The 23,911-nt window shown below is 46.2% G+C and overlaps 1 protein-coding gene across 1 annotated transcript in view; it reads right to left on the bottom strand.

The window, feature by feature from the left end:
* Nucleotides 1–23,911, bottom strand: part of ttn.1 (titin, tandem duplicate 1) — a 198,695-nt gene that overhangs the window by 57,425 nt on the left and 117,359 nt on the right. Inside the window, exons 126-165 of the mRNA XM_051959381.1 lie at nt 23,631–23,749; nt 23,339–23,516; nt 22,910–23,194; nt 22,430–22,723; nt 22,013–22,312; nt 21,718–21,899; nt 20,818–20,947; nt 20,519–20,709; nt 19,840–20,269; nt 19,203–19,508; nt 18,420–18,601; nt 18,113–18,242; nt 17,874–18,025; nt 17,644–17,791; nt 16,976–17,141; nt 16,660–16,811; nt 15,942–16,238; nt 15,150–15,449; nt 14,297–14,611; nt 14,062–14,210; nt 13,681–13,831; nt 13,315–13,596; nt 12,932–13,234; nt 12,520–12,822; nt 10,014–10,295; nt 9,709–9,896; nt 9,500–9,611; nt 8,943–9,245; nt 8,007–8,315; nt 7,304–7,585; nt 6,917–7,216; nt 6,485–6,778; nt 3,419–6,388; nt 3,011–3,331; nt 2,634–2,918; nt 2,074–2,379; nt 1,383–1,546; nt 977–1,217; nt 484–759; nt 75–374 (exon numbers count right to left, since the gene is read on the bottom strand). Coding sequence (XP_051815341.1) covers nt 75–374; nt 484–759; nt 977–1,217; nt 1,383–1,546; nt 2,074–2,379; nt 2,634–2,918; nt 3,011–3,331; nt 3,419–6,388; nt 6,485–6,778; nt 6,917–7,216; nt 7,304–7,585; nt 8,007–8,315; nt 8,943–9,245; nt 9,500–9,611; nt 9,709–9,896; nt 10,014–10,295; nt 12,520–12,822; nt 12,932–13,234; nt 13,315–13,596; nt 13,681–13,831; nt 14,062–14,210; nt 14,297–14,611; nt 15,150–15,449; nt 15,942–16,238; nt 16,660–16,811; nt 16,976–17,141; nt 17,644–17,791; nt 17,874–18,025; nt 18,113–18,242; nt 18,420–18,601; nt 19,203–19,508; nt 19,840–20,269; nt 20,519–20,709; nt 20,818–20,947; nt 21,718–21,899; nt 22,013–22,312; nt 22,430–22,723; nt 22,910–23,194; nt 23,339–23,516; nt 23,631–23,749 — 12,378 coding nt within the window. The remainder of the gene's footprint in view (nt 1–74; nt 375–483; nt 760–976; nt 1,218–1,382; nt 1,547–2,073; nt 2,380–2,633; nt 2,919–3,010; nt 3,332–3,418; nt 6,389–6,484; nt 6,779–6,916; nt 7,217–7,303; nt 7,586–8,006; nt 8,316–8,942; nt 9,246–9,499; nt 9,612–9,708; nt 9,897–10,013; nt 10,296–12,519; nt 12,823–12,931; nt 13,235–13,314; nt 13,597–13,680; nt 13,832–14,061; nt 14,211–14,296; nt 14,612–15,149; nt 15,450–15,941; nt 16,239–16,659; nt 16,812–16,975; nt 17,142–17,643; nt 17,792–17,873; nt 18,026–18,112; nt 18,243–18,419; nt 18,602–19,202; nt 19,509–19,839; nt 20,270–20,518; nt 20,710–20,817; nt 20,948–21,717; nt 21,900–22,012; nt 22,313–22,429; nt 22,724–22,909; nt 23,195–23,338; nt 23,517–23,630; nt 23,750–23,911) is intronic.

Genomic DNA, 23,911 nt, shown 5'->3' with positions numbered 1-23,911 from the left:
TAATAATAAAAAAGGTCAGTTTTAGATCTAACCTTCAATCTTAGGTATATATGTAGCATTTCATTTAAACTTACCAAAGGGGAACTTGGCGACCATCCGGTCAGACTGAATGGGGTCTGACACACCGAAGCGGTTCTCAGCACGTATGCGGAACACATACTCCTTCCCAGGGATAAGCTTTCCTAGCCTGCAACTGGTCTTTGAGCAAGAAGACACGGCAGTCACCCAGTCACCTCTACTAACATCACACTTTTCCACCACGTAGTTGGTGATATTGCTGCCTCCATCCTCCAGTGGTTTGTTCCAGGACAGGGAGCAGGCGTCAGAGTCAATGTCACTGATCTCCACAGGGCCCTCAGGAGGACCAGGGATGTCTGCAATACACAAAAAAGTTTGCTGTGTCGTGTTCAATCTCTGTTGTTGAGTCTTGAAATGTAAATTCATTTATTGTTCCCCTATGATCACGTCGTATGTGAGACTGACCTCTGATGATGATCTTCAGAGCCTCGGACACCTTTGCAGAGCTGTTCTCAGCCACTAAGCTGTACTCTCCAGTGTCAGTCCTCGACACGTCTTTGATGATCAGGACACACATGTTTCCGGACTGATGCACAGCCAGACGGCTGGATGGAACCACAGCATCCTCACCACGTATCCACTTGCAGGTCGGGGAAGGTTTTCCTGAAACCAGTGCCTCAACTCTGAGCTTGGCTCCGGCTCGGGCGCTCGCTGTCTCTGGCATGACGATCTTTGGCTCCACTGCAGGTGATGAAAAGAGAATTTGACTAAGGCTTGAGGAAGCTATGAGCAGGTAACAAATGCTGGTAATGTTTAGTATTTTATCTAGATCCTACATGTTACTGTCATCAATGTTCACTATTTTGAAATAATCCTGATTATGAAATACATGCAGAGATGAAAAAAAACTGCATAAAACTAAAACAAGATCTGTTACTATTGAGACATGCTGACATACACATCTGTTCCTTGATCTCCACTGGCTGTCTGGTCTCTGTGAACAAGCTCAGGCCCATGATGTTCTTGGCAGCCACTCTGAACCGGTACCTCTTGCCCTCCTTCAGGCCACTGACACTGATTGTCAGACCTTTAACTGTGGTGTAGGCATTCCACAATTCTTTCTCAGGTTCTGCCTCCTCTTCGTCTTCTTTGGGGGGAGGAGGTGGAGGTGGTGGAGGAGCCTCTTCTCCTTCAGCAACCTGTTATAGAGGGAGGTTGTAGATTGATTCAAACTCTTTAAAAAGAGAGTCTGACTTGCAAAGTATACACATAAAATGACAATGAGGGTAGTTTATTTTTTAGCACATACAGTTTGACAGAGCAACAGACTGACAGAGGGGAATCACTGTTGTCAAATGACAAACCTCCACAGGTGCTGGTGGCTGCGGAGGAGGTTTGACCTCGATGTATTCAATCACATAACCATCTATCTTGGCACCGCCATCTCGCAAGGGCTTCACCCAGCCAACCATGGCACTGTTTTTAGTGATCTCCAGAACATCGATCTTCTGACAAGGATCTGGTTTGCCTGAAATAGGAAATCACATGTTGATGTTCAAGTTAGGGATGATCCAAGCCCAATCCCAAAAACATGGCCAGTATTGGCAGAAAACTAAGCCCTAAGATTCTGTGTTTACATCTGTTGTCACACAGTAGCATTGAATAGACCACAGCAAGAACTGTTCCATATGTCAATTAGAAAGAAGAACACTGCTGTTGTTTATTCCAACTTGATTGAACACTTGTGCACTGGCCACAGGGTATTAAGCCTCAGTTTTGGTCATGGTGGTTCTGGACCAGCTAAACTGCCACAATGCTCTGCTTGCCAAAATGGAAGTGCCCATTTTCACCAGTCACTACAGTATTAATCAGTAAGTAGCTCCATCTGGTGGTGCAACCAGGTACTCCAGCTGATCCACGATACTTGAAGTGTATATTATTTAGGGAAATGGTATTGGGTAAGTGCTTCTAACGACTGATGAGCACAGAGGGCAGCTATAGTCTTTGAGTTCTTAGTTGAATTGTCACATTTTGTAACTGAGAGATGATACGTACTGACAGGATCCGAGGCCAGGTAGGACGTAGGCGACACTCTGGGAACTCCAGAGCCATACTCATTGACTGCTGTGACTCTGAAGTAGTACTCAGTGCCTGGCATTAGATTGTTGACTTTGAAGGGAATCTTATCCAGTGCGACTTCGGCCTTCACAGTTGCCCATGTCTTGCGGTCGATCTCACGTTTCTCGACGATGTAATGTGTGATGTCGCTGCCCCCGTTGTTCTCTGGGGGACTCCAGGACAGCATGGCAGATGTCTGTTTGATGTCTGTGGCTTCCAGGTTCATCACTGGTCCAGGAGTGTCTGTAAGAGAAAATACATTGAAATTCTGATTTAGTGTTTTTGTGATTTACTAAGGATTTTTCAATTCAGTTAGTATTTTTTTATATAGCTCCAGTTCATAATATATGCCACCTATATGTGCTTCACGTAGTTTGGTGAAACCTTCCAAAATCATACAGAGAACCAAAAAATCCTAACTTTCCTTTGGATTCCTTTTAAGCAGCACTAAAGAACAGTTTTTTACAGCATGATAAACAAATAAATGCAGGACTCACCCAGAACCTTAACATTGACAAACACAGCTTTCTCTCCAGCAGGGCTCTGCAGAGTCAGGCAGTATTTTCCAGAGTCGTCACGGGTGCTGTCAGGAATGACCAGGAAGGTCATCGTGTCGATAATGTCCACTTTACCCTTCCTGACCACATTATCAATACCCATCCTCCTCCAAGTGACTTTGGGAGGCGGTCTTCCTCTGATGGTGGCACAGAGTCTGATGGGGCATCCAGCTCTAACAGTCAGTCCCTGTTTCAAGTCAGCATCCAAATCAATCTCTGGCGCCTCTGTTGGAACAAACAGTATAAGTTTACTTGACATTATGAGCACAGACCACAGTTTACTGCTAAAACCATCTAAAGTTCAATGAAGTCCTCACCCAGGATCTCTCTGGGGATCACAGCACCCTCCAGGTCGCAAGGCAGGCTCATACCCACTTGGTTCTGGGCAGACACTCTGAATTCATACACAAGCTTCTCATCCAGACTTGAGACTGTAAACTCGCACACAACCAGCTGAGCTGCCACGTTACACCTCTTCCAGCCATCGTCTCCCTTCTTGGCGGATCCCTGTGCTCTCATCTCCACCACGTAGCCAATGAGGGGAGCTCCACCATCAGACACTGGCTTGGTCCAGCCCAGAGTGATGGTGGATTTGGAGCTGTCTAACACCTTCAGGTTAGTGGGAGGTGCAGGAGGCTCTGTAAAAACACATAAAGGTGTGTGAAGAAACTGGTTTGATCTGTACTAACAGTATTAAACACACTGTAGATATTGTTGTAACATACCAACAGCATCCTTAGCAGTTATGGCACGTGAAGCCTTGCTGGGGCTGCCAATGCCAATTTCATTTACAGCCTTGACTCTGTACTGGTAGTCATGGAGGGGCAGCAGTCCAGTAACTGTGAAACGAGTTGAAGGGATCGGATCTTTGTTGACAGGGGACCACCTGACAGCGTGTTCCTCTCTCTTTTCCAGCAGATATCCAGTGATGGGCTTTCCACCATCTTTTTCAGGCTCAGACCACTGAACAGTCATCTCTTCCTTGCTGATCTTGGTAACTTCTGGTGCTTCAGGAGCATCAGGTACGCTGAACTGGGTGCCAGCAACAATGGCCTCACTTTGTACTGCAGGTCCAGGACCCATCTTATTCTCAGCTCGGACTCTGAAGATATATTCGTTACCCTCAATCAGACGGGTGACATTAGCTTTGTTGGTGATGACAGCATTGGAGTGGACCGACCAGACTCCTCTCTTGGTCTCACACTTCTCAATAATGTAGTTGTAAATATCACAGCCACCATCGTCCTCTGGGACTTCCCAGGTCAGAATGCATCTGTCAATGGTGATACCAGACACCTTAAGATCCCTGATGGGGCCGGGTCTATCCAGAACATTGACCTTAGCGTGAGCAGAGCAGGTTCCTGCACTGTTTGAGGCAGTAACAACATATTTACCGCTGTCAGTCCGTCTGGCACCGGTAACAAGCAGCTTAGAGAAGTCTGCACCAGTTTCAATCTGAAGCCTAGGGCCCTTCCTGATCTCCGCTGTGCCCTCATCCTTGGTCCATTTGACATCAGGCTGGGGTTTACCCTTCACGGTTGCCTCAATGGGAATGGAATCTCCTGCTTTCACCACAAGGGTTCCATCCAGTTGAATCTTGATCTCAGGCTCCACCAGCTGTTCCTTAACTAGGACTTCAGCAGTGGTAACCCAGTTGCTCTCACCTCCCTCATTCTTTGTCTGAACTCTGAACTGATATATCTGGTTTTCAATGCACCTGTCAGCCATGAAGTAGGTCTCCTTGATGGCTCCCTTGTGAATCCTCTCCCACTCCTCAGCTTCCTTTGGTTTCTTTTCAACATGATAAGCCAGGTTACGACTGCCACCATCATAGTCTGGCTTCTTCCACTTGAGGAAGCAGAAGGTCTTGCCAATCTCAGAGATTTGGAAGTCAGTCGGTTCACCAGGCTTCTCAATGGGATCAACTGCCAGCACTGGTGCCTTGGTCTCAGTGGGTGGACCAGCACCAATCTTGTTTTCAGCGCTTACACGGAAGAAGTACTCGCAGCCCTCAGTGAGAGGAGCCTTCATCAGACGCTTTGTGCAGTCACTGGACACCACCGTCCATCCTCTCTGGCTTGGCTGACGGCACTCCACAATGTACTGAGTGATCTCACTACCTCCGTTGTCCTCAGGGTTCTCCCAGGATACCATGCAAGAATTTTTGGTCACATAAGCTACTTTAAGGTTCTGGCAGGCTCCTGGTGTGTCCAGGACATTGACAATAATAGTAGCCTGTGCCTGCCCACTGCTATTCTTGGCAACAATGGCATATTTACCGTAGTCTGACCTGACGGCTTCATTGATGACAAGCTCACACAGAGGATAGTTGTTGTTAATCTCGGTGCGCTTGTCCCGGGACAAGGCTCTGGCATCCTTGGACCATGTGATCTCTGGATCTGGTCTGCCTTTTACTCTAGTAATCAGACTGATGATCTGACCAGCCCTGACTGTCAGAGAGTCACGGCAGGACACATCCACAACAACTTCAGGTGGCACCAGGATGTCCTTTGCCAGGATCGTCTCAGCCAGCTCCCTGGGTTCACTGTCTCCAACCTTGTTGGTGGCTCGGACGCGTATTCTGTACTCCAGTCCTTCAATGAGACCTGGCACTCTGTAGGCACACATCTTAATGAGGTCCTTGTTTATTCTGTCCCACTGGGCAGTTCCTGACTTTTGAGCTTCCACAACATAGCCTAGAATGGGGCTGCCTCCGTCTCTGGTAGGCTTGGTCCAGCAAATGTCAGCATAGGACTTACTCCAGTCCTTCAGCTTTAGATTGCCTGGGGGTCCAGGTTTGGTGATGGCACGAGTGGCCTTAATGGGGTCGGAGGTGAGAGACGGCTCGCTGATGCCAGCAATGTTTTCAGCAAACACTCTGAACTCATAGGTATTGCCTTCAAACAAGCCAGAGACTCTGTATCTAAGGTCTAGTACAGGAGTTTTGTTGACCCTTATCCACTTTCCGGTCATTTCTCTGCGCTCAATCACATAGCCACTAATGGGACTTCCTCCATCGTGCTCAGGCAAGGCCCATTCCACTGTTACAGCATTTTCTGTGATATCTGAACACTCAGGCGGGCCTGGTGGACCAGGAGGGTTGAACATGTGTTTGGCAATAGTTGGAGGACTCTCCAGCCCGGCACCAATGCCAATCTTGTTCTCTGCACGAACACGGACAATGTATTCTCGGCCCTTCTCCAGTCTGGACACCTTAGCCTTGGTACTGATGCCACTGGAGCTCACAACAGACCAGGGCTCCCACGGCTTCTTCACATCCTTTTTCTCCACCACATAGTTGGTGAGGGGCGTGCCACCATCATCCTTGGGTGCTCTCCATTGGATCATCATGTGATCAGGGGTGACCTCCAAGATATTGATAGGTCCAATGGGGGGACCTGGAAGATCCAACACAGTGACATGAAGAGCAACGGTCTTGCTGCCTGCAGGATTGGACACGGTGAGGATGTACTCTCCAGTGTCTCCTCTTTGACTCTCAGGGATGCTGAGGATGGTTGTGGATCCAGCAGTCTCAATATGATAACGGCCCTCCGATGCGAGCTCCTTGCCATCACTCATCCACTTGGCAGTGGGAAGGGGGATGCCTGTCATCTTGGCTGGAAGAGCAATTGGACTGCCAGCTTTGACAACGAGACCTTCAATAAGCTTCACATCAACTTCGATAGTGGGTGGCACTGAAGAAAACAACAGCAACAGTTAGCATCTTTTCAGGACTGTACATGAGATTGTGAGCCGCATTCACAACAAAAACAACCTAATAAAAATCTTACATGTCTTCTCCTGGCAAGTGACGGGAACGCTGGTGTCAGGACGACTTATACCGATAGCATTCTGAGCTTTGACCCTGAAGCGGTAAGTCTTGCCCTCAACAAGGCCTGTGACGTGGCTGTGGTTATTGCTCACGGTCTTGAAGGTAACCCAGTCAGTCTGTCCTTCTTCCTGGTGTTCCACGATGAAGCCAGTAATTTCACTTCCTCCAGTGCGGTCAGGCCATTCCCACGCCAACCACACCTCTGTCTTTTCTGCGTCAGTATGGTGCAGGTTCTTGGGTGGGCCGGGAGGATCTGAAAGGTGTTCGCAAAAGGAAAAATAATTGCTTATTATTAGTGGATTGAAATTTCAGACCATTTTTGCAGATGACAGGGCAAATTACTAAAAGATTCTCATTATTTTACAGTAAATTGACTTGAACTTTTACTCACAGAGAGGATCGACAGCCTTGACAGGTGTCTTGGTCACAACAAAATCACTCCTGCCAAACTGGTTCTCAGCAGCCACCCTGAACAGGTACTGAATTCCCTCCATCAGGTACATGGCCATCAGACTCAGCTTCTTATTGGCTGGAGCAACAGGCACCCACTGGTCAGCTGCAACATCCTTCTTCTGCACAACATAGTGTGAGATGACGGCTCCACCGTTATCCTCTGGAACCTTCCAGGTCAGGTAGGCAGACTCGCTGGTCACCTCAGAGATCACCAAGTCTCTGGGAGGAGAGGGCTTGTCTGGTGGAGACAGAAGTAGGTCAGAGGAACACTCTCACGTTCTGAATTCAACAATCAATTGTCTGCATTGATGGACATTTCACTTACTTAGCACAAGCACAGCAACAGTTGCTGATTTCTTTCCAGCGGCATTCTCCACAGTGAGGGTATAATTGCCAGAGTCTGCACGGACGCACTTGGGAATGAAGACCTTGCTGCCAGAGGCGGTAACAGCAACAGTGATGTGGGAAGGAACATCTCCATCATTCTTCTTCCAGCTGACAGTGGGAGTTGGCACACCCTTAATGGTGGCACTCAGTGTGATGTCAGTGCCCAGCATAGCCAGGTGGTCACGAGACATGTTGGCATCCAGCAGCAACTCTGGCTCCTCTGTGGAAGGAAAACAAGAAATTCACTGACTTTAGTGGATCTATGTTTTATATGCAGATGTACTAATAGCTGAGGCTCCAGTGGTAGAGCAGGTTGTCCACTAATCACAAGGTTGGTGAGTAAAACCAGCACCCCTCCACATGTTGAAGTGTCCTTGGCCAAGACACTGAACCCAAAGCTGCTTTCAATTGCATGACAGCTCTGTCACCACTGGTGTCTGAATGAGTGAATGAGCGACACACTGCAAAGCCATATGAGTACCACTAAGGTAGAAAAGTGCTATGAAAGTAAAGACCATTTACCATATTACATACTGTGGTTGCAAATTCTGCAAAAAATGTAGGATAATTTTTTACTTTGAAATGTTTTACCAAGCCATTATAATGAGCTAAATTTAACCAGTCATAAGTGATCCCTTTACCAAGTCTGTCGTGCACTTTGACGGTCTGTTTGACGTAGGATGGGTCAGATCTGCCAGCAGCGTTGACGGTAAAGATCCTGAAGTTGTACTCCTGTCCATCAGCCAGGCCCGTCACCACATAATGGAGGTCAGGGCACTGCTCTGGGGTTTCGTTAGCCTGAATCCATTCCACGGCTCCAGGCTTCTGGTACTCAACTATGTAACCAAAGATTCTGCCCTTTCCATCATGGCGAGGCATCTGCCACTTCAGGCTGACAGAGTCCTTGGTCTTATCATAGGCCTCAGGAGTTACTGGAGGGCTGGGACGCACTGTGACAGGAAAGAGGGGACAGTCGGTTAAAACTTGTCTCTATTAGGGATGCACATTTTGGACAATTTTCATTACTGACAATCAGCAATGTTCTCAATGAATAACTGTGAAATCAATAACCCAAATTGAGTACAGTGAATATTACACCAAATGCTAACATTGCTCTTTGTGACAACAGAATGTGACAAAGGCAACTGAAATTACTTTGTTGCTTGTACCATGAGGCTATGCAAACATTATCCTGGCAGCCAAAAACCATCACACAAGTCTTTGTCATGGTGCCCTTTAGTAGCTAAAGCCCCAGAATGCGCTCTGCTTGATGGCATGAATTGCCCACAGTTGGAGTGACTACCTAATCTGTTCACTACAGTATTAAACAGTAAAAGGCTCCACCTGGTGGAACAACCAGGTACTACAGCTGATCTACAATGTATTTTCTGACATGCAAGTGTATCATCTTCTGACTTATTAGTTAATATAGTTTAATCATTAGAATTTTGAGCAGCAGTTTATCGGTTTACAGTTAACCATTACCATCCCTAGTCCTAAGCCTTATTGGACAAAAAAAACTTGAATAATAAAAACATGGTGACAATTTTATTTTCATTGGTTGGTGTCACACTGACCAATGGGATCTTTGGCAAGGATGGGTTTGGAGGGGACACTGGGATCTCCAGTTCCCAGTTCATTCTCAGCCATCACTCTGAACTCGTACTCGCAGCCCTCTACCAAGTCCTGGACTCGGAACTGAGTGGCCGGGTACAGTGGGTCTCTGGTGGCTCTGGACCACCTCTTGGCTCCAGTCTCCCTCTTCTCCAGGATATAGTTGGTGATGGGCTTCCCGCCATCCCGGGGCCGAGTCCACAGCACCAGAGCATTGGTGGCATACACCTCCCTGACTGTTGGCATCTCAGGGGCCTCAGGGACTCCTGCAGGGTGAAAAAACAGGTTTTATCTCTTGAAGAATGTAGCATTGGAAATACACACATTTTATTTGCACTGGCATGCTATTAATTGGTGTATCCAGAAAACTTTTGGCGGTAATCTTTGGAAGTACTAACTATTCAGTGTAAATTACTGGCCGAACTGAAGTAATTTTCTTTAATTAGACTTTCTATGGAGACTGATCTGTGAAGAATGTTAAATCACTGGACTTTCTGTTGGAATATTGACCAGAACTTACTGAAGAGATCTTTGGCTCGCATCTCCTCAGACTCCAGAGGGTCACTGATGCCGTACATGTTCTCAGCAGAGATCCTCATGATGTACTCCCTGCCCTCTGTCAGTTTGGGAATCTGAGAAAAGAAACCACAACATCGAAACATATCTGTACCTCTGAATAACCCTTCCACTGGATCTCTAGAAGCCATGACCACATACAAATGGACCTACCTTGCAGGTGGTCTTGGTTGTGGCAGATGTTACTGTGGTCCAGATGTCTCTATTAACATCTCTCTTCTCGATGATATAGTTGGAAACGTCCACGCCCCCACTGTCCAAAGGAGGCTTCCAGGAGATTACCATGTACTCCCTGTGCACCTCCTCAAACACTACGGGGCCAACAGGAGGAGTCGGGCGGTCTGTGAGGAAGAAAGCAATGATAATAAGAAGGGATGAAGCATCTGTGTTGAGAACAAACATCCCTGCATTATTCAGAAGATTTTAGCTTTATCAGCCCTAGATTACAGTCTCCATACCTACAACCGTGACATTGGAGACACCCTTCCTGGATCCAGTGCTGTTCTCCACAACCACCACGTATCTGCCGCTGTGCTTGCGCTCAGCCTTCATCAGGCCCAGCGACATGGTGGTCAGCGTGTTCTTGAACATGATGTGTTTGTCGGCCTTAAGCTCCTCATCGTCTCGGTACCAAACGATGGACGGGCAGGGTTTGCCAGTGTAGCGGCCCTGCAGCAGGCAACTCTCTCCCACACGAATGATGATCTTATCACGGAAGTCCAGCTCGATGGTAGGTGGCTCTGCAAGGATGGAAAATGGAGGCAAAGTCAAAGGACACAATACACAAAGGATTCTCTAATTGTTTCTATGCCAAGCGTATGAAAAGACTCGGGGATTTGTTTAAATAACCCACTTATCTTTTTATCTGTTTTTTGTTTTCTTAGTTGATCTTCCTTTTAGTACAGTGCCTATCATAAGTACTCACCCCCTTTGATGTTTTACCCTTTTATTGCTTTCATAAATCAATCATGCCCAATAAAATTTGGCTCTCTTCACACAAAAATTTATTGGAAAAAACTCTTTAATGTCAAAGTGAAAAAAAATTATATCAATAAAAATAATTGTTTGCATAATTATTCACCCCCCTTTTTAATTTAATGGTCTAATTCAATAGAGGTCCATCAAATTGTTGCCAATAGTCTCACAATCAGTGAAATGAAGATCAGCTGAGTGGTGTGGGTGTGTTTCAAGTGATTGAGTTGTAAAACACCTGTCTGAAGGGTCCAGAGAGCGGTTGATCAGTATTCCTGGCTACCATTACACCATGAAGACAGAAGAACACTCTAAGCAACTCAGGGAAAGGGTTACTGAGAAGTACAATTCAGGGGATGGTTACAAAAACATTTCCAAGGCACTGAACATCCCCCGGAGTTCAGTGAAATCAATTATCAAGAAATGGAAGGAACATGGCACTTGTGTGAATCTGCCTAGATCAGGCCGCCCTCGTAAACTGAGTGACCTACAAGTAGGAGACTAGTGAGAGAAGCCACCAAGACCCTACAACTACTCTGAAGGAGTTACAAGCTTCAGCTGCTGAGATGGGAGAGACTGTGCATGTAGCAACTGCTGCCCGGGTTCTTCACCGCTCAAAGCTTTATGGGAGAGTGGCAATGAGAAAGACACTGTTGAAGAAAAGTCATGTTAGATCTGGACTAGAGTTTGCCAAAAAGCACATGGAAGACTCCATGGTCAAGTGGAAGAAGATTCTTTGGTCTGATGAGACCAAAATTGAGCTTTTTGGCCATCAGACAAGACGTCATGTTTGGAGGAAACCAAACACTGCACATCACCAAAAACACACCATCCCCACTGTGAAGCATGGTGGTGGCAGCATCATGCTGTGGGGATGTTTCTCAGCAACTGGACCTGGAAGGCTTGTAAAGATAGAGGGCAGAATGAATGCTGCAAAATACACTGAAATCCTGGGGGACAATTTTTTCAGTCTGCAAGAGAACTACGTCTTGGGAGAAGATTTATTTTCCAGCAAGACAATGATCCAAAACATACTGCAAAAGCTACACAGGAATGGTTAAAAAAGAACCAGGTAAATGTTCTGGAGTGGCCGAGTCAAAGCCCAGACCTCAATCCTATAGAGAATTTGTGGCTGGACTTGAAAAGGGCTGTTCATGCCCGATACCTGCACAACCTGACAGAGCTTGAGCAGTTTTACAAAGAAGAATGGAGCAAAATTGCAGTGGGCAGATGTGCAGACTGACTGAGACCTATCCACACAGACTCACTGCTGTGATTGCAGCCAAAGGTGATCTACTAAATACTGACTTGAAAGGGGGGAATAATTATGCAAACAATTATTTTCATTTATATAATTTTCTTTCATTAACATTACTTTATAGAAATCTGTTTTCACTTTGACATTAAAGAGTTTTTTCCAATAAGTTTTTTGTTAAAAAAGCAAAATTTTATTGACCATGATTGATTTATGAAAGCAATAAAAGGGTAAAACATCAAAGGGGGTGAATACTTATGATAGGCACTGTACATATTTTTATGATTATTTACTTAAAATATGTGTCTGTATTTATATACTGTATTTAGGTATCTACAGCATGTACCTATGTGCATACATATGTACCTTTTTACATCTTCTTCTCCCTTTTTTCTATTTTTATTCTTTTTTTATATGACTATATAAATGAGGAAAAAATAATAATCTTTAGGAGTATTTTGGAGCTAACTTTTGAATTAGTGGAAACAATTAGTAACCATAGATAAATGAAGGCCTGACATGGTGGGAAATTATCGTGGAGTCCAACAGGGGTCTATTTTAGGTCCCCTACTAACCATTTTACTTCTTACTGCGCTTCTTTTACAGGAGAACATTTTTAACCATGTATTGCTGAGACAAATTCTAAACTAAAATAGTTGAAAAGCTGAAAATAGAAATCTTAAATTACTTTTCACACACTCTCAGTGCTACCTGTTACAATATTGAAAACAGCTCACCCAGTTCATCCTTGCAGGTGATTGGCTTGGTGCAGAATGATGGTTTGCTAGGTCCAACCTCGTTGACAGCAATGACCCTGAACTCATAGGTGTCACCCTCCCTAAGGCCATCATAGGTGTACTTCCTGTCCATCAGCTTCTCCTTCGTCAGCCTGGTGAACTTGTCTTTGCCGATCATGCGTGCCTCCAGGATGTACATTGTAATCTCAGAGCCACCGTCAAACTTGGGCGCCTTCCAGGAGACGCTGATCAAATCCTTGGTGACCTTGGTGACCTCAAGCTCCTCTGGACGGTCTGGTACACCTGAAGGAAAGACAAAAACCCAGATGTTCTGACATCCTCCTCCTCTCATCTTTATTGCAGTGATGCCTTTCTCCACCAGCAGTTATTATGTTTGCCTGTTCAAACTCACCGACTGGTTCCTTGATCATGATCTCAGCTGCAGTTTCCACGAAGGGTCCAACACCAATAGCGTTTTCAGCAGCCACTCTGAAGAAGTAGGACTTTCCGGGAGTAAGGCCATGAGCCACAGCATTCTGTCTGCTGGCAGTGAAGGAGAGCGAGGTCCAGGCCTTGCGTTCAGCTTCACGCTTCTCAATAACGTAGTGGCTAATGGGAGAGCCACCATCGTTCTCAGGGAAGAACCAGTTGAGCTTGCAGGAGTCGATGGTGAGGTTTTCTGCCATGAGGGGGATGCCTACAGGCCCAGGGACATCTAAGGGACGACACAGCTTAGATTAATAAAAACAAATAACAGTCTTTACGTGGTTTTGAGATTTAAAAACTGTGTCTTACCGAGAACTTCAACGGTGACATTCTTTGTCTTTTCCCCTCCAGCATTCTTGGCGGTCAGAGTGTAGACTCCAAGGTGTCTCCTGATGCAGTTTTTGATGACCAGAGATGAGCTGATGGCTGTCGTTTCCACTTTAGCTTCAGGAGGCAGTGCTGCCCCATCTCTGCTCCAGGTGATGTCTGGGGTCGGTTGACCAGACACATAGGCAATGATGCGGATCACACCGCCAGCGTGGACCACCATTCTCTCCTTCACAGAGGCATCCAGATCAACTTCAGGTGCAACTGGAAGACAGAAACTCAATATTACAGCATGGTAGTTTTATACGCCTTTGAGGTTATCGCTGGGAGACATCCAGACTAACTTACTGGTTCTGTCATTGACCTCAAGCACCTCTGGGACTTCGCCAGGCTCACCATTACCGGCAGCGTTGAAGGCAATCACCCTGAACCTGTACTGACCACCAGTCTTTAGACCAGCAATCACCAAACGAGTGCCACGAATTTCAGTGTCCTTGGCCTGAAAAACACAAATATGTGAGTTTCTAAGTTCACTCTTAGTACAGACCATCTCTAAAACTGAGTGATCGATAGACTAATCAATCTTTAAAATGTTTAATCTGATAGAAATGTGAAAGTCTGTCAAGGTGGATGAGCTTCTGCTCTCAACAGTCCTGCCTGTTTGTTGAATGTTGATTCATTAAAGTCATATTTTCTGACTTTTGTATGATCATGTAATGTGGCTCTCACCTTGACCCAGGCTTCTGTGCCCTCCTCTTTGTGCTCCACCCAGTAGCCAAGGATCTTGGAGCCTCCGTCCTTCAGTGGAGGGATCCACTCAAGATCCACCGTGGACTTCGTCCAATCAGAAATCTTTGGAGTAGGAGGAGACGGTGGGGCTACGAAAGGAAATAAGCAGGTAAATAACATCCTGCTCCATGTATGTAAAATATAAACTGTGATGAGACCAGAGTGTAGCTCTTACAGATGGCGTCCCTGGCGAAGATGGGATCTGTGGGTGGACTGTTGAGTCCAGGACCAGCGGCATTGATGGCGCAGACTCTGAACAAGTACTGGGAGCCCTCGATGAGCCCGCTGACCACGAATGTCTCGCCCATTCCCATGGGACGGATGGGGTCACGGGTGACACGGGTCCAGCGTTTGCCCGTTGTCTCTTTGCGCTCCAGCCAGTAGCCGGTGATCGGCGTGCCGCCATCATCCTCAGGCTCCTCCCAGTTCAGGGTCATGGAGTCCATGGTGATGTTGGTGACTGTCGGCTTCTCACACTGACCAGGTACAGCTGCATGAGCACACAGGTGAGGAGATTACAGCTGTCACTTTTAAACAAGGGAATACATTCACAGATTGATCGGAAAATAGCATTAATGATGTCAGTCATCCAGCTCTTGGTAATCCTAGGAACCTATAAGAAAAGTCCAACAGAGTTCAGTCAAAACCAACCAGACTTTTCTTTTAGGTTCTTGAGGGCATCCTCGAGAAACACTAGTAATATATTATCACTAACATGCTGAGAAAAATACATTTTCTATTTTCAATATGAAACACAGTTTTAAAGGTCTGATAATAACCAGATTATTAGAGAAAGACAATAACTGTTGTTTGCTCACATGCTTAATGTAAAATTAATTCTGTTTGATCATTTATAAAACAGAATTAATTTGTTCTAACAGAATTAGAACAAAAGTCAGTAATTAACTGAATAGTTGACTAATAAATTAAAGGTTGCAGAATAAATCTTCTAATATCTGTCTTATTAACAGGTGGGCCATTAAAATGGTGTGATGCTTTGACGATGCCTGTCAGATGGTTGAACTCACTGTATTGGTTTCGAGCGACCTCTGGTTCGCTGTCCAGCGGCTCTCCGACTCCGTACTTGTTCTGCGCCATGATGCGGAACACGTACTCGTGTCCTTCCATCAGGTTCTCCACAGTCCAGATGCGATCTTTGGGCTCGTTGGTTACAGGCACCCAGGTCTTCCTGTTGGCCACCCTCCTCCAGATGACATAGTTTGTGACTTTGGAGCCGCCATCATCCTTGGGCGGCAGCCAGGAGATCGTGATCTTCTCTGCTCCGATCTCCTCAAACTTAATGGGAGCAGAAGGAGGACCAGGACGGCCTGAAAGCCCACAAAAAATAGGAAGATTAGAACATCTGAAGTTCTCTTGGTGAATCCCTTCTGTAATCATAGTGTGCCATTGCAACTTTAAGTCCATGTTTCATTATTCTTAATGGAAATCTTTAAACAAAGGAAGACAAACTGTATCTGGTGAAAATGTGTTGACACTTCTTTTAAAACTGTGAATAAGTTTTTAAAATACTAAAAAACACAGCTGACAGTGGTTTTTATAAAGACAGCGAAAAACAACAGATTGTGTAGGGATTTCCACAGCATTAACATAAATGCTGTCCACTATCCTCAGAATGATTAAACATTAAAAACATGTGGAACCGTAACATGAAGAAAGCTGTTTGACATGACAGGACCTCATAGATGAGTTGATCAACAGAGGAAATGTGTCTCAGCTTAATAACTTCGTGGAGAAGTCCCAAATTTATAAAACACGGCTTATTATGAGGATTTTACAGTTGTTGGTCTGTAGGTTCGTACCGAGCACGTTGAGCCTCATCTCTTTGGTGGCCTTGCCCAGGCTGTTGGAGGCCACCAGCGTGTACAGGCCGGTGTCAGGACGTTTGCCCTGCTGGATCAGCAGCGTGCAGCTGTCATCAGACACGATCTTGTTGATGTGCTCGTCGTATTGAACCTCCACCTTGTCGTCAGACTTGTGGGGCGGAGCCTTGAACCAGGTGAGCGTGGGGAAGGGACATCCACGGAGCTTGGCCACGATGCTGATGTCGGAGCCCTGCTCGGCCTCCATGAACTCCTTCAGCTCAATGGATGGAGCGCCTGCAGGGCGGAAGGAAAAAGAACTCAGGCTCTTCTGTCTTAAACAGGAAAAACTTCAATGACATTTATTAGCGAAGGCAATTATTGTGGTTCATGGCATCAAGAGTTTTGATCAGATAAATCATAACTTCAACAGAGACAATTTTCTGCAGGTTGGTTAAAGACTACATTCTGCGTGGAGTGAAATGAACAAAATATTTCTGAGTATGTTTGTGTTAAAGGGACATTTCAACAGGTAAAGAGCAGAGTTTTCTGTCAGAGAGGACGTTTGTTTTGTTGGACTTTGTTTTGTTGGAGTGGACTTTGCAAGTTTGCAAACCTTCTACATGCACAAAAACAGCTACAGTACATAGCACACTGAAGGAAAGGAGGAAGCAGAAGGCAGAGTATGGACTGGGGCTGCTCAGAGTTCTGGTCTTACAGGTCTGGTCCTGGATGAGGATGGGTCCGGCGGTGGTTGAAGGTCGGCTGGCTCCAGCGTTGTTGTAAGCCACCACTCTGAACTCGTAATCATCTCCCTCTGTCAGATCCTCCACCTTGAAGGTGGTGGTGTCCACGTCTCTCCTGTTACACCTGCAGGACAAACAGTTTAACTGCAGGTGAGAACACAACAGAAGTGTAGCACTGAAGCTGACTGGTTGAAGACATGTTCTTTGGATCTGGTCTGACTTGGTTCCCATGCAGAGTCCCAGTCAGGAGAACCAGGAGGACTGAGGGCCTCTCAGGTGAAACATTACCTCCTCCATGACTCCTTCTGGGTGCCGCTGGCGTCCCAGCAGAGCAAGTCAACGCTGTAGTGGGTGACGGGGGAACCTCCGTCGTTCTTTGGAGCCTTCCAGGTCAGAGTCACTGTGCCCTTCCTGACGTTCTGGATCTTCAACCTCGTTGGTGGATCAGGAGGATCTGCAGACACATCGTTATACTCAATTAATGAAACACGTCACATGAACCTAGTTTCCTCATGAAATGGGAGACGTGAAGAGAGAAATCTGCAGCAGAAGTGTCTGTGTAAAAATGTGTTTTTGTTAATAACTGAGCCGGTCCATAAACTGATACAAACACATATTAGACTGGTTTTCTGATGAAAGGTATTCCATCTTTTGGATAAGACTATATTTTACTGAGAAACTAATTTTTAGGAAAGAACTAAATTTGTGGCGGGTATAAAGCCTCTTGAATTCTTTCATCAATAAGGTTTGATGTATTGATAACAGAATCGTCTGCTTATCCTTGAAACCGAAGTAGAAACAGAACACAGCACACTAGTGTAAGTATACGACTGAGAACTGGGTCAGAAGTGTAATAAATGAACAGGGATCATGTGATGGTTCAAGTCTTTGTGTCTGATGCGTCTGAGCAGTTCAAACGAGCAGGAAACAGCTCATTAAAGAGAAATCCAACATACGGATGGGATCTTTGGCTTTAGAACCCTCGGCGGTCTCGGTGTACGGGCCAAACCCGAAACGGTTCTCAGCACGGATGCGGAACAGGTACTCCTCTCCATCGATCAGGTCTGGAACCACCAGGGACTGAGCAGTGCATGCCGGGTTCACCTGGAGACCAAGATCAGGTCAGACTTTCCTGAGGACTTTTTTCTATGAGCTCAGCGTGTTACTGTGCAGATGTGGATCGTACTTTGGTCCAGGCTTTGCCCGTGACTGTCTTCTTCTCCAGGAAGTAGCTCTTCACTCTCTCTCCTCCGTCGCACTCTGGAGGCTTCCAGGTGAGTCTGCAGGTGCCTCTCGTCACGTCGCTCACCTTCAGGTCTCTGACAGGTCCAGGCAGGTCTACAGATCCACAAAACAAGACGTTCATTTAAATCAGGATTGCACCACCTCGGTGAACATGTGACAGATAAAAGAACGTCTTCGTACCGAGCACGTTGACTCTGACTTTGACCACTTTGTGTCCAGCGGGACTCTCTGCGTTGATGATGTATCGGCCGCTGTGGTTCAGTTTGCTCTCCGGGATCACGACCACAGAAGTCGTGTCGGTGGAGTGGATCTGACAGAAATAATCACAAGATCCTTTAAACCTCAGTGGCAACTGCGCTGTGAAATAATCTAGAGTCCAAAACCTGAATAATCGTTCACTTCACGGATGAAAAGATGTTTCAAACTGTTATTCAGACATTAAACATGCTATGCAGGAGTCGACAGATAAACAAAAACTCAGGCTGACCTCAGAGTCAACAGGCAGCGTGTGAAGTTCGTTCTTCTTCTCGGTCTCAGCGGTTCCGTCGAAGGTCCACGTGACTTTGGGAACGGGCCGTCCGGTGATGGTGGCAGGAATCCTGATGGTTGTTCCGGCTCTGCAGTTCAGCAGGTCGTGAGCACTAACATCCAGAGTCACAGTCGGCTCAACTGCAGAACAAACAAAAAATAAAGGTCTTCGGATCAGTTTATCGATAAAAAACGCAGCACAGAAGAAGAGTTCAAGATTCAGAGTCCAGTTTGAAGCCAGTTGTTCGACTCAGATCAAACCGTAGACAGATATGGAAGCTGAAATGCAACTTTTTTGTCTTTTTAGTATTGCCCAAAGTCTGAATGGATTACAGTCATGCTATTGGCATACAGGATGTATGATTTTCAGCAAAGGAATGGACATAGCAAAGTCCAATAAAAAACAAAACATGTTATTTATACACAGATAAATATCAGGACCCTAAAACTGGGACACCACGACTTAAGTATCTTCTGCTTTGGGAAAGAAAGATATTTTCCACAGCAACGACCAGAGTAGTGGAAAAAGTTTTGATGTAAAATAAGTAATGAAAGCATTTTTACTGATTTGTATCATTCTAACTGTCATACTGCACAGAGACAGCTCTGAGTGAAAAATGTGAAGCACAGAAATGACCAGAACCTGCTTCAGTTCAGAGGGTTAACTAAATACTGTGGTACACATCAACCAGAACATGATCATCCAGACGTCTAACATGTGAAGGGTTGTCAGTTCTCTTACTCAGGATGTCCTGCACCAGAATGTCGGCCGTCTTTGCGGGTTCTGAGTTGCCTCCGGCGTTCACAGCATAGATCCTGAACTTGCACTTCTTGCCCTCCTTCAGGTCAGGGACGGTGATTTCGGTGGATGGGTGGAGCTTGTCGGCAGGATTCACCCTCCTCCAATCAGGAGAGCCCTCCTCGTGAACCTCAATGATGTAACCTTTGATGGGACTGCCGCCGTCTCTGTCCGGCGGGCTCCAGCTGAGAGTGATGCTGCTCTTGGTCTTGTCTTTAACCTCGGGGGCTCCAGGTGGGCTGGGAGGGCCTAAGAGAAGGGCAGCGCTCAGTTTTTATCCTAAAAATATTATCTACCTTTGACTCTCGCGTTAAGATTCAAGGTGACAAACAAAATCTCCATTAAGACCTAATATGTCAACAAATTAAACAAGAATTTTAAACCAGTTTTGTTCAGACTTCTGGCTTCTTGGATATACTCTATTTGCACATTTAACCATAACATTTCAGAAAACAAGTAAATAAAGAATACTTATTTTGTTCAGTAATCGGCTGGGAAAGTTTAATGCTGATAGTTAAAATGCTGTAAAGCCCTGTAGATATCTTCCCCTGAAGCCTGGAGGTCGGACATGAACACTCACTGCAGGGGTCCATGGTGAAGCGGCACTCGGAGGCCTCGCTGGGCGTTCCGACTCCTGCGGCGTTGCAGGCTGCGATCCTGAACTGGTACTCTGTTCCTTCGATGAGCCTCAGCACGGTGTACTGCAGGCCCTTCACCGCTGGTTTGGTGACCGGAGCTCGGTTGACGCGGCCCCAGTACACGGCACCGCGCTCCCTCTTCTCCAGCCAGTAGCCCTGGATGGTGGAGCCGCCGTTGTCCAGCGGGGGGTCCCAGGTCAGGGTCATGGTGGTCGCTGTGGTGGCGATGATTTTGGGGTTACGTGGAGGTCCAGGGAGGCCGAATGGATCCCTCAGCTGGACTTTCTCTGAGTCGCAGCCGTCGCTGACACCATACTTGTTTTCAGCTTTGATTCTGAACTGGTAGGAACCATTCAAGTCCAGTTTGTAGACCTGAGGGAGCAGAACAGAGAGGCTCATCATACTTTAGACGTGGAGCCTCACTCTGTTGGTGATACTTACTACTCTGTGATTATGACATTAACGGGAAATGAACATGAGAAAGCCAGAAATGTGTTGTTGATGGAGTTGCATTTGAAAAACAGGTCACCACAGACAGACTCCATTTAAACTCACGTTATTACTATTTTCTAAGCACCATGACTGACTTAAAGCCTGCTCCTGGTTTTCAGCCTGACTCACCCCATATCTCCTGTCGATGAGGTTGATGGTCAGAACATCGAAGTCGGACTTCTTCTTGCTGGCGTCTCTACGCTCTACGATGTAGTTGGTGATCTCACTGCCTCCGTTGTCTTCCGGAGCGTCCCAGGTCAGGTAGCATGAGTCCGACTTGATGTCCGAGACCACGATGTTCCGCGGAGGAAGAGGACGGTCTGAAAACACAGCACCGTGTTAACATAAGGCTCAAGAGTAAAACAGCTTTTAAACCTTTCATGCAACTAAACAGACAGGCCAAATGGAAGTGAACCAATGGTTTTTACCAAGGATCTCGACTCGGATCACATGCTGAGCTTTGCCATAGCAGTTTTCAGCCACCAGCTTGTAGTTGCCTTTGTCCTGCCTGATGGTTTCTGGGATGGCGATCTTCGTCTTCATTGTTGTCCGGTTCACCTGAAAACAAAACAGGTTAGTTTGTCGCATGGAGTCCGCTGGAGGATTCTAAATTCATTCTCTGAAATGCAAGATTGTTCTTGGCCTTACAACAGTGTGAAAGTTTAAAGTTTGTCCTTTTTAAAGGATTAACTGTGCCTGTCAGATCTCACAGACAACGTGTTTGTTGGTCTCCATTCAAATTTGATGTAAAAGAAGCATGAACAGAGAATGGTGGACCCCCTGAAATGACCGCCAATAACGTCTTGGCTACTCAGCCTCTCAGATCACCACCGCCTCCTTCACAAAGTCTGTCTGTTGAACTCTGAGTGTTAATCATTAAATTAGAGTTGCAAAATGTAGTCCTTTAAATAATAATTCCTTGCAACCTATTTCCTCTGTCAGGTTTGATGAGTTAATTCCAGGTTTTTGAGATTTTAGTGCAATATATCAAGGTATTTCATGTTTTGTACTTTGGTACAAAAATATCCAAGTTATTATACTTTGGTAGTAACTATCCCAGTTGTTTTTACATTTTATTGTGTAAATATTCAGGTTTTGCCTCCACCGTTTCACCCATGTGGTATGCATCCAAACCACCCTGTGAGCAGAGCTTTGTAAAGGGAGACGGACTCTTCATGGAGTAGGAAGGTGGCAGCCAATCAAACACGCTACTGGGAAAGCATCTTCACGTGACAGATGAATAGATGTCATATAGAGGGAACAATGAACGATATGCTGGAATTTTGGGCCTTTATCTTGCATATAAGAGAGTCCAAAGCCCCTCTTACCTCCTCTGTCTCCATCGTCATCTTCTGCTCATCAGGCTTCTCGATCACCACGTCGTCCTTCATCCACTGCAGCGTCGGCAGAGGAAGAGCCCTCACCTCCGCAGGGATGTCAATGGCAGCACCTTTCCTCACAATGATGGCATTGCTCTTGAAGAACTTCAGAATCGTGATAACTGGAGCAACTGTGGCGAACAAACATCGTTTTTTTTTTATTTTGGGGTGAAATTCACTTTACTAAAAAACACTATTAAACCATCCTTTGAAAAGTAAAGGCAGCTTTGAGTTTCTAACGTACTCTCATCGTCCTGGATCTTTGCAGTGATTGGTTTGGATGGATCTCCATCCCCGACCTCATTCACTGCTTTGACGCGAAATTGGTATTCCTGGTTCTCTGAAAGGTTCTCAATAGTTCCACAGCACTCAGTGAAGATCTTGCGGTTGGCCACTTCAAACTCACTGCCATCAGACCTCATCTTCTCCACATAGTAACCTCTGATGGGGCTGCCGCCGTCGGTGCGAGGAGGCTGCCAGGCCAGAGTGATGGTGCTCTTGCTTCTGTCAGTGTAATGCAGCTTCTCAGGAGCAGACGGAGTACCTGGAACATTGTGGAAGAGTTTAACAGTTGCTTCACTCAGTATTAGGTCCCTAGACTCAGCATGCTCTAGAAAATGTCAGCGAGCAAGAGCACCAGCCCATATTTAAGAAGGTTTACCTTTGGGATCCTCAGCTAAGATGGGGCCCAGGTCAGCTGGAACGCCATCACCGTACTTGTTCCTGGCGATGACCCTGAAGTCATACTCCTCGCCAGCCAGCAGGCCTTGGACGTCACACTTGCAGGATGCCGTCTCGATGGGCTGACGGAAGAGTTTCATCTTGGCGTCCTTCCTCAGCACCTCATAGCCGATAATGTCGCTGCCACCGTTGTCCACAGGGTCAGACCAGGTAAGGGTGATGTTCTTCTTGGTCACCAAGACTGTCTTCAGGTCAACAACCGGTCCAGGGACATCTACAGACACACAGACCAGTAAAAATTTGAGCCATAAAATAGATTTTGTCACTTACCTCACTAAGCTAAGAACTGAAATTTGTCCCTAACTAAAGGTGAAACGTTATAGTAAATAAAGAAGTCCCTGTCCATTGATGAGGTTGCATGAGTGTGTTTTTAGTTTAATATTGTGCTGCATTCACTGACCCATAATGTCCACTCTGGTCTCTGCAGTCTTGGTGCCGCTGCTGTTGGTGCCAGTGATCTGGTACTTTCCGTGATCCGCCCTCACTGCCTTTTTGATAAACAGTGTGCTGTTCTTGCCCTCCGTCTCCACAATCATCCTCTCTTTGTCGATGTCGGCTTCATCTTTGGCCCATTTAACCTCCGGCTGGGGTCGACCGGTCACCACGGCGGGAAGCCTCAGAGACTCGCCGGCCTTGATCAAGACGCCGTTTTTCACAGAGCTGTCGAAGTCCACAGCAGGAGTTTCTGAAGGACACAGACAGGGAGTGGCATGGAAGTTTAATCACTCACTATAGCTGCTGCTTCACATTCAAATCTGTAAACTAACAGCTGCAGGGAGAGTCAAATAGAGTTCTGACTTGTTTTCCCCATTCTAATCCCCTCTGGTACCTTGAGGCTCTTTGACGGTGACAGGTTCAGTAACTCCAGGAGCTCCAGGACCTGCATCATTGATGGCGAGGACCCTGATGTAATAGTCTGCTCCCTCGGTCAGTCCGGTCACAGTGTATGTCAGCTCCTTACACCTGAACTCTGTGCTGCGAGTCCAGTCCTTCTCTCCAACCAAAACCTGAACCAGGATCATCACAGTTTAACATTACCCAGGCCCACCTCAAACGCTGAAAAGACGTTTGTTTAGGTCATTCTGAAAAGCTGCTGATGCATCACTTAGAATCTCCTGTACCTTCTCAAGATGGTAACCCAGAATGTCTCCTCCACCGTTGAACAGTGGGGGCTTCCAGGCCACAATGACAAAGTCCTTTCCAGTGTCCACGATCCATGGAGTGGGAGGACCAGGAGGCACTGAGGGAGGGAATTAACAGACTTAACTCAACAGTAGCAGGTTTGTTTGCACCGTTGTATGATGAAAGGTTTATGTTCAGCCATGGCTGGAAAATTAAGTAGTAATAATGAAGTAATACTTCCTCCCACCGGGATAGACAGGTCAAAAATGTTCAGCTCATA

This window comes from Acanthochromis polyacanthus, chromosome 14, assembly GCF_021347895.1.
Source record: "Acanthochromis polyacanthus isolate Apoly-LR-REF ecotype Palm Island chromosome 14, KAUST_Apoly_ChrSc, whole genome shotgun sequence".
NCBI classification, from domain to species: domain Eukaryota; kingdom Metazoa; phylum Chordata; class Actinopteri; family Pomacentridae; genus Acanthochromis; species Acanthochromis polyacanthus.
The sequence above is the reverse complement of the archived record's forward strand: the minus strand, read 5'-3'. Positions and strand labels throughout refer to the sequence as shown.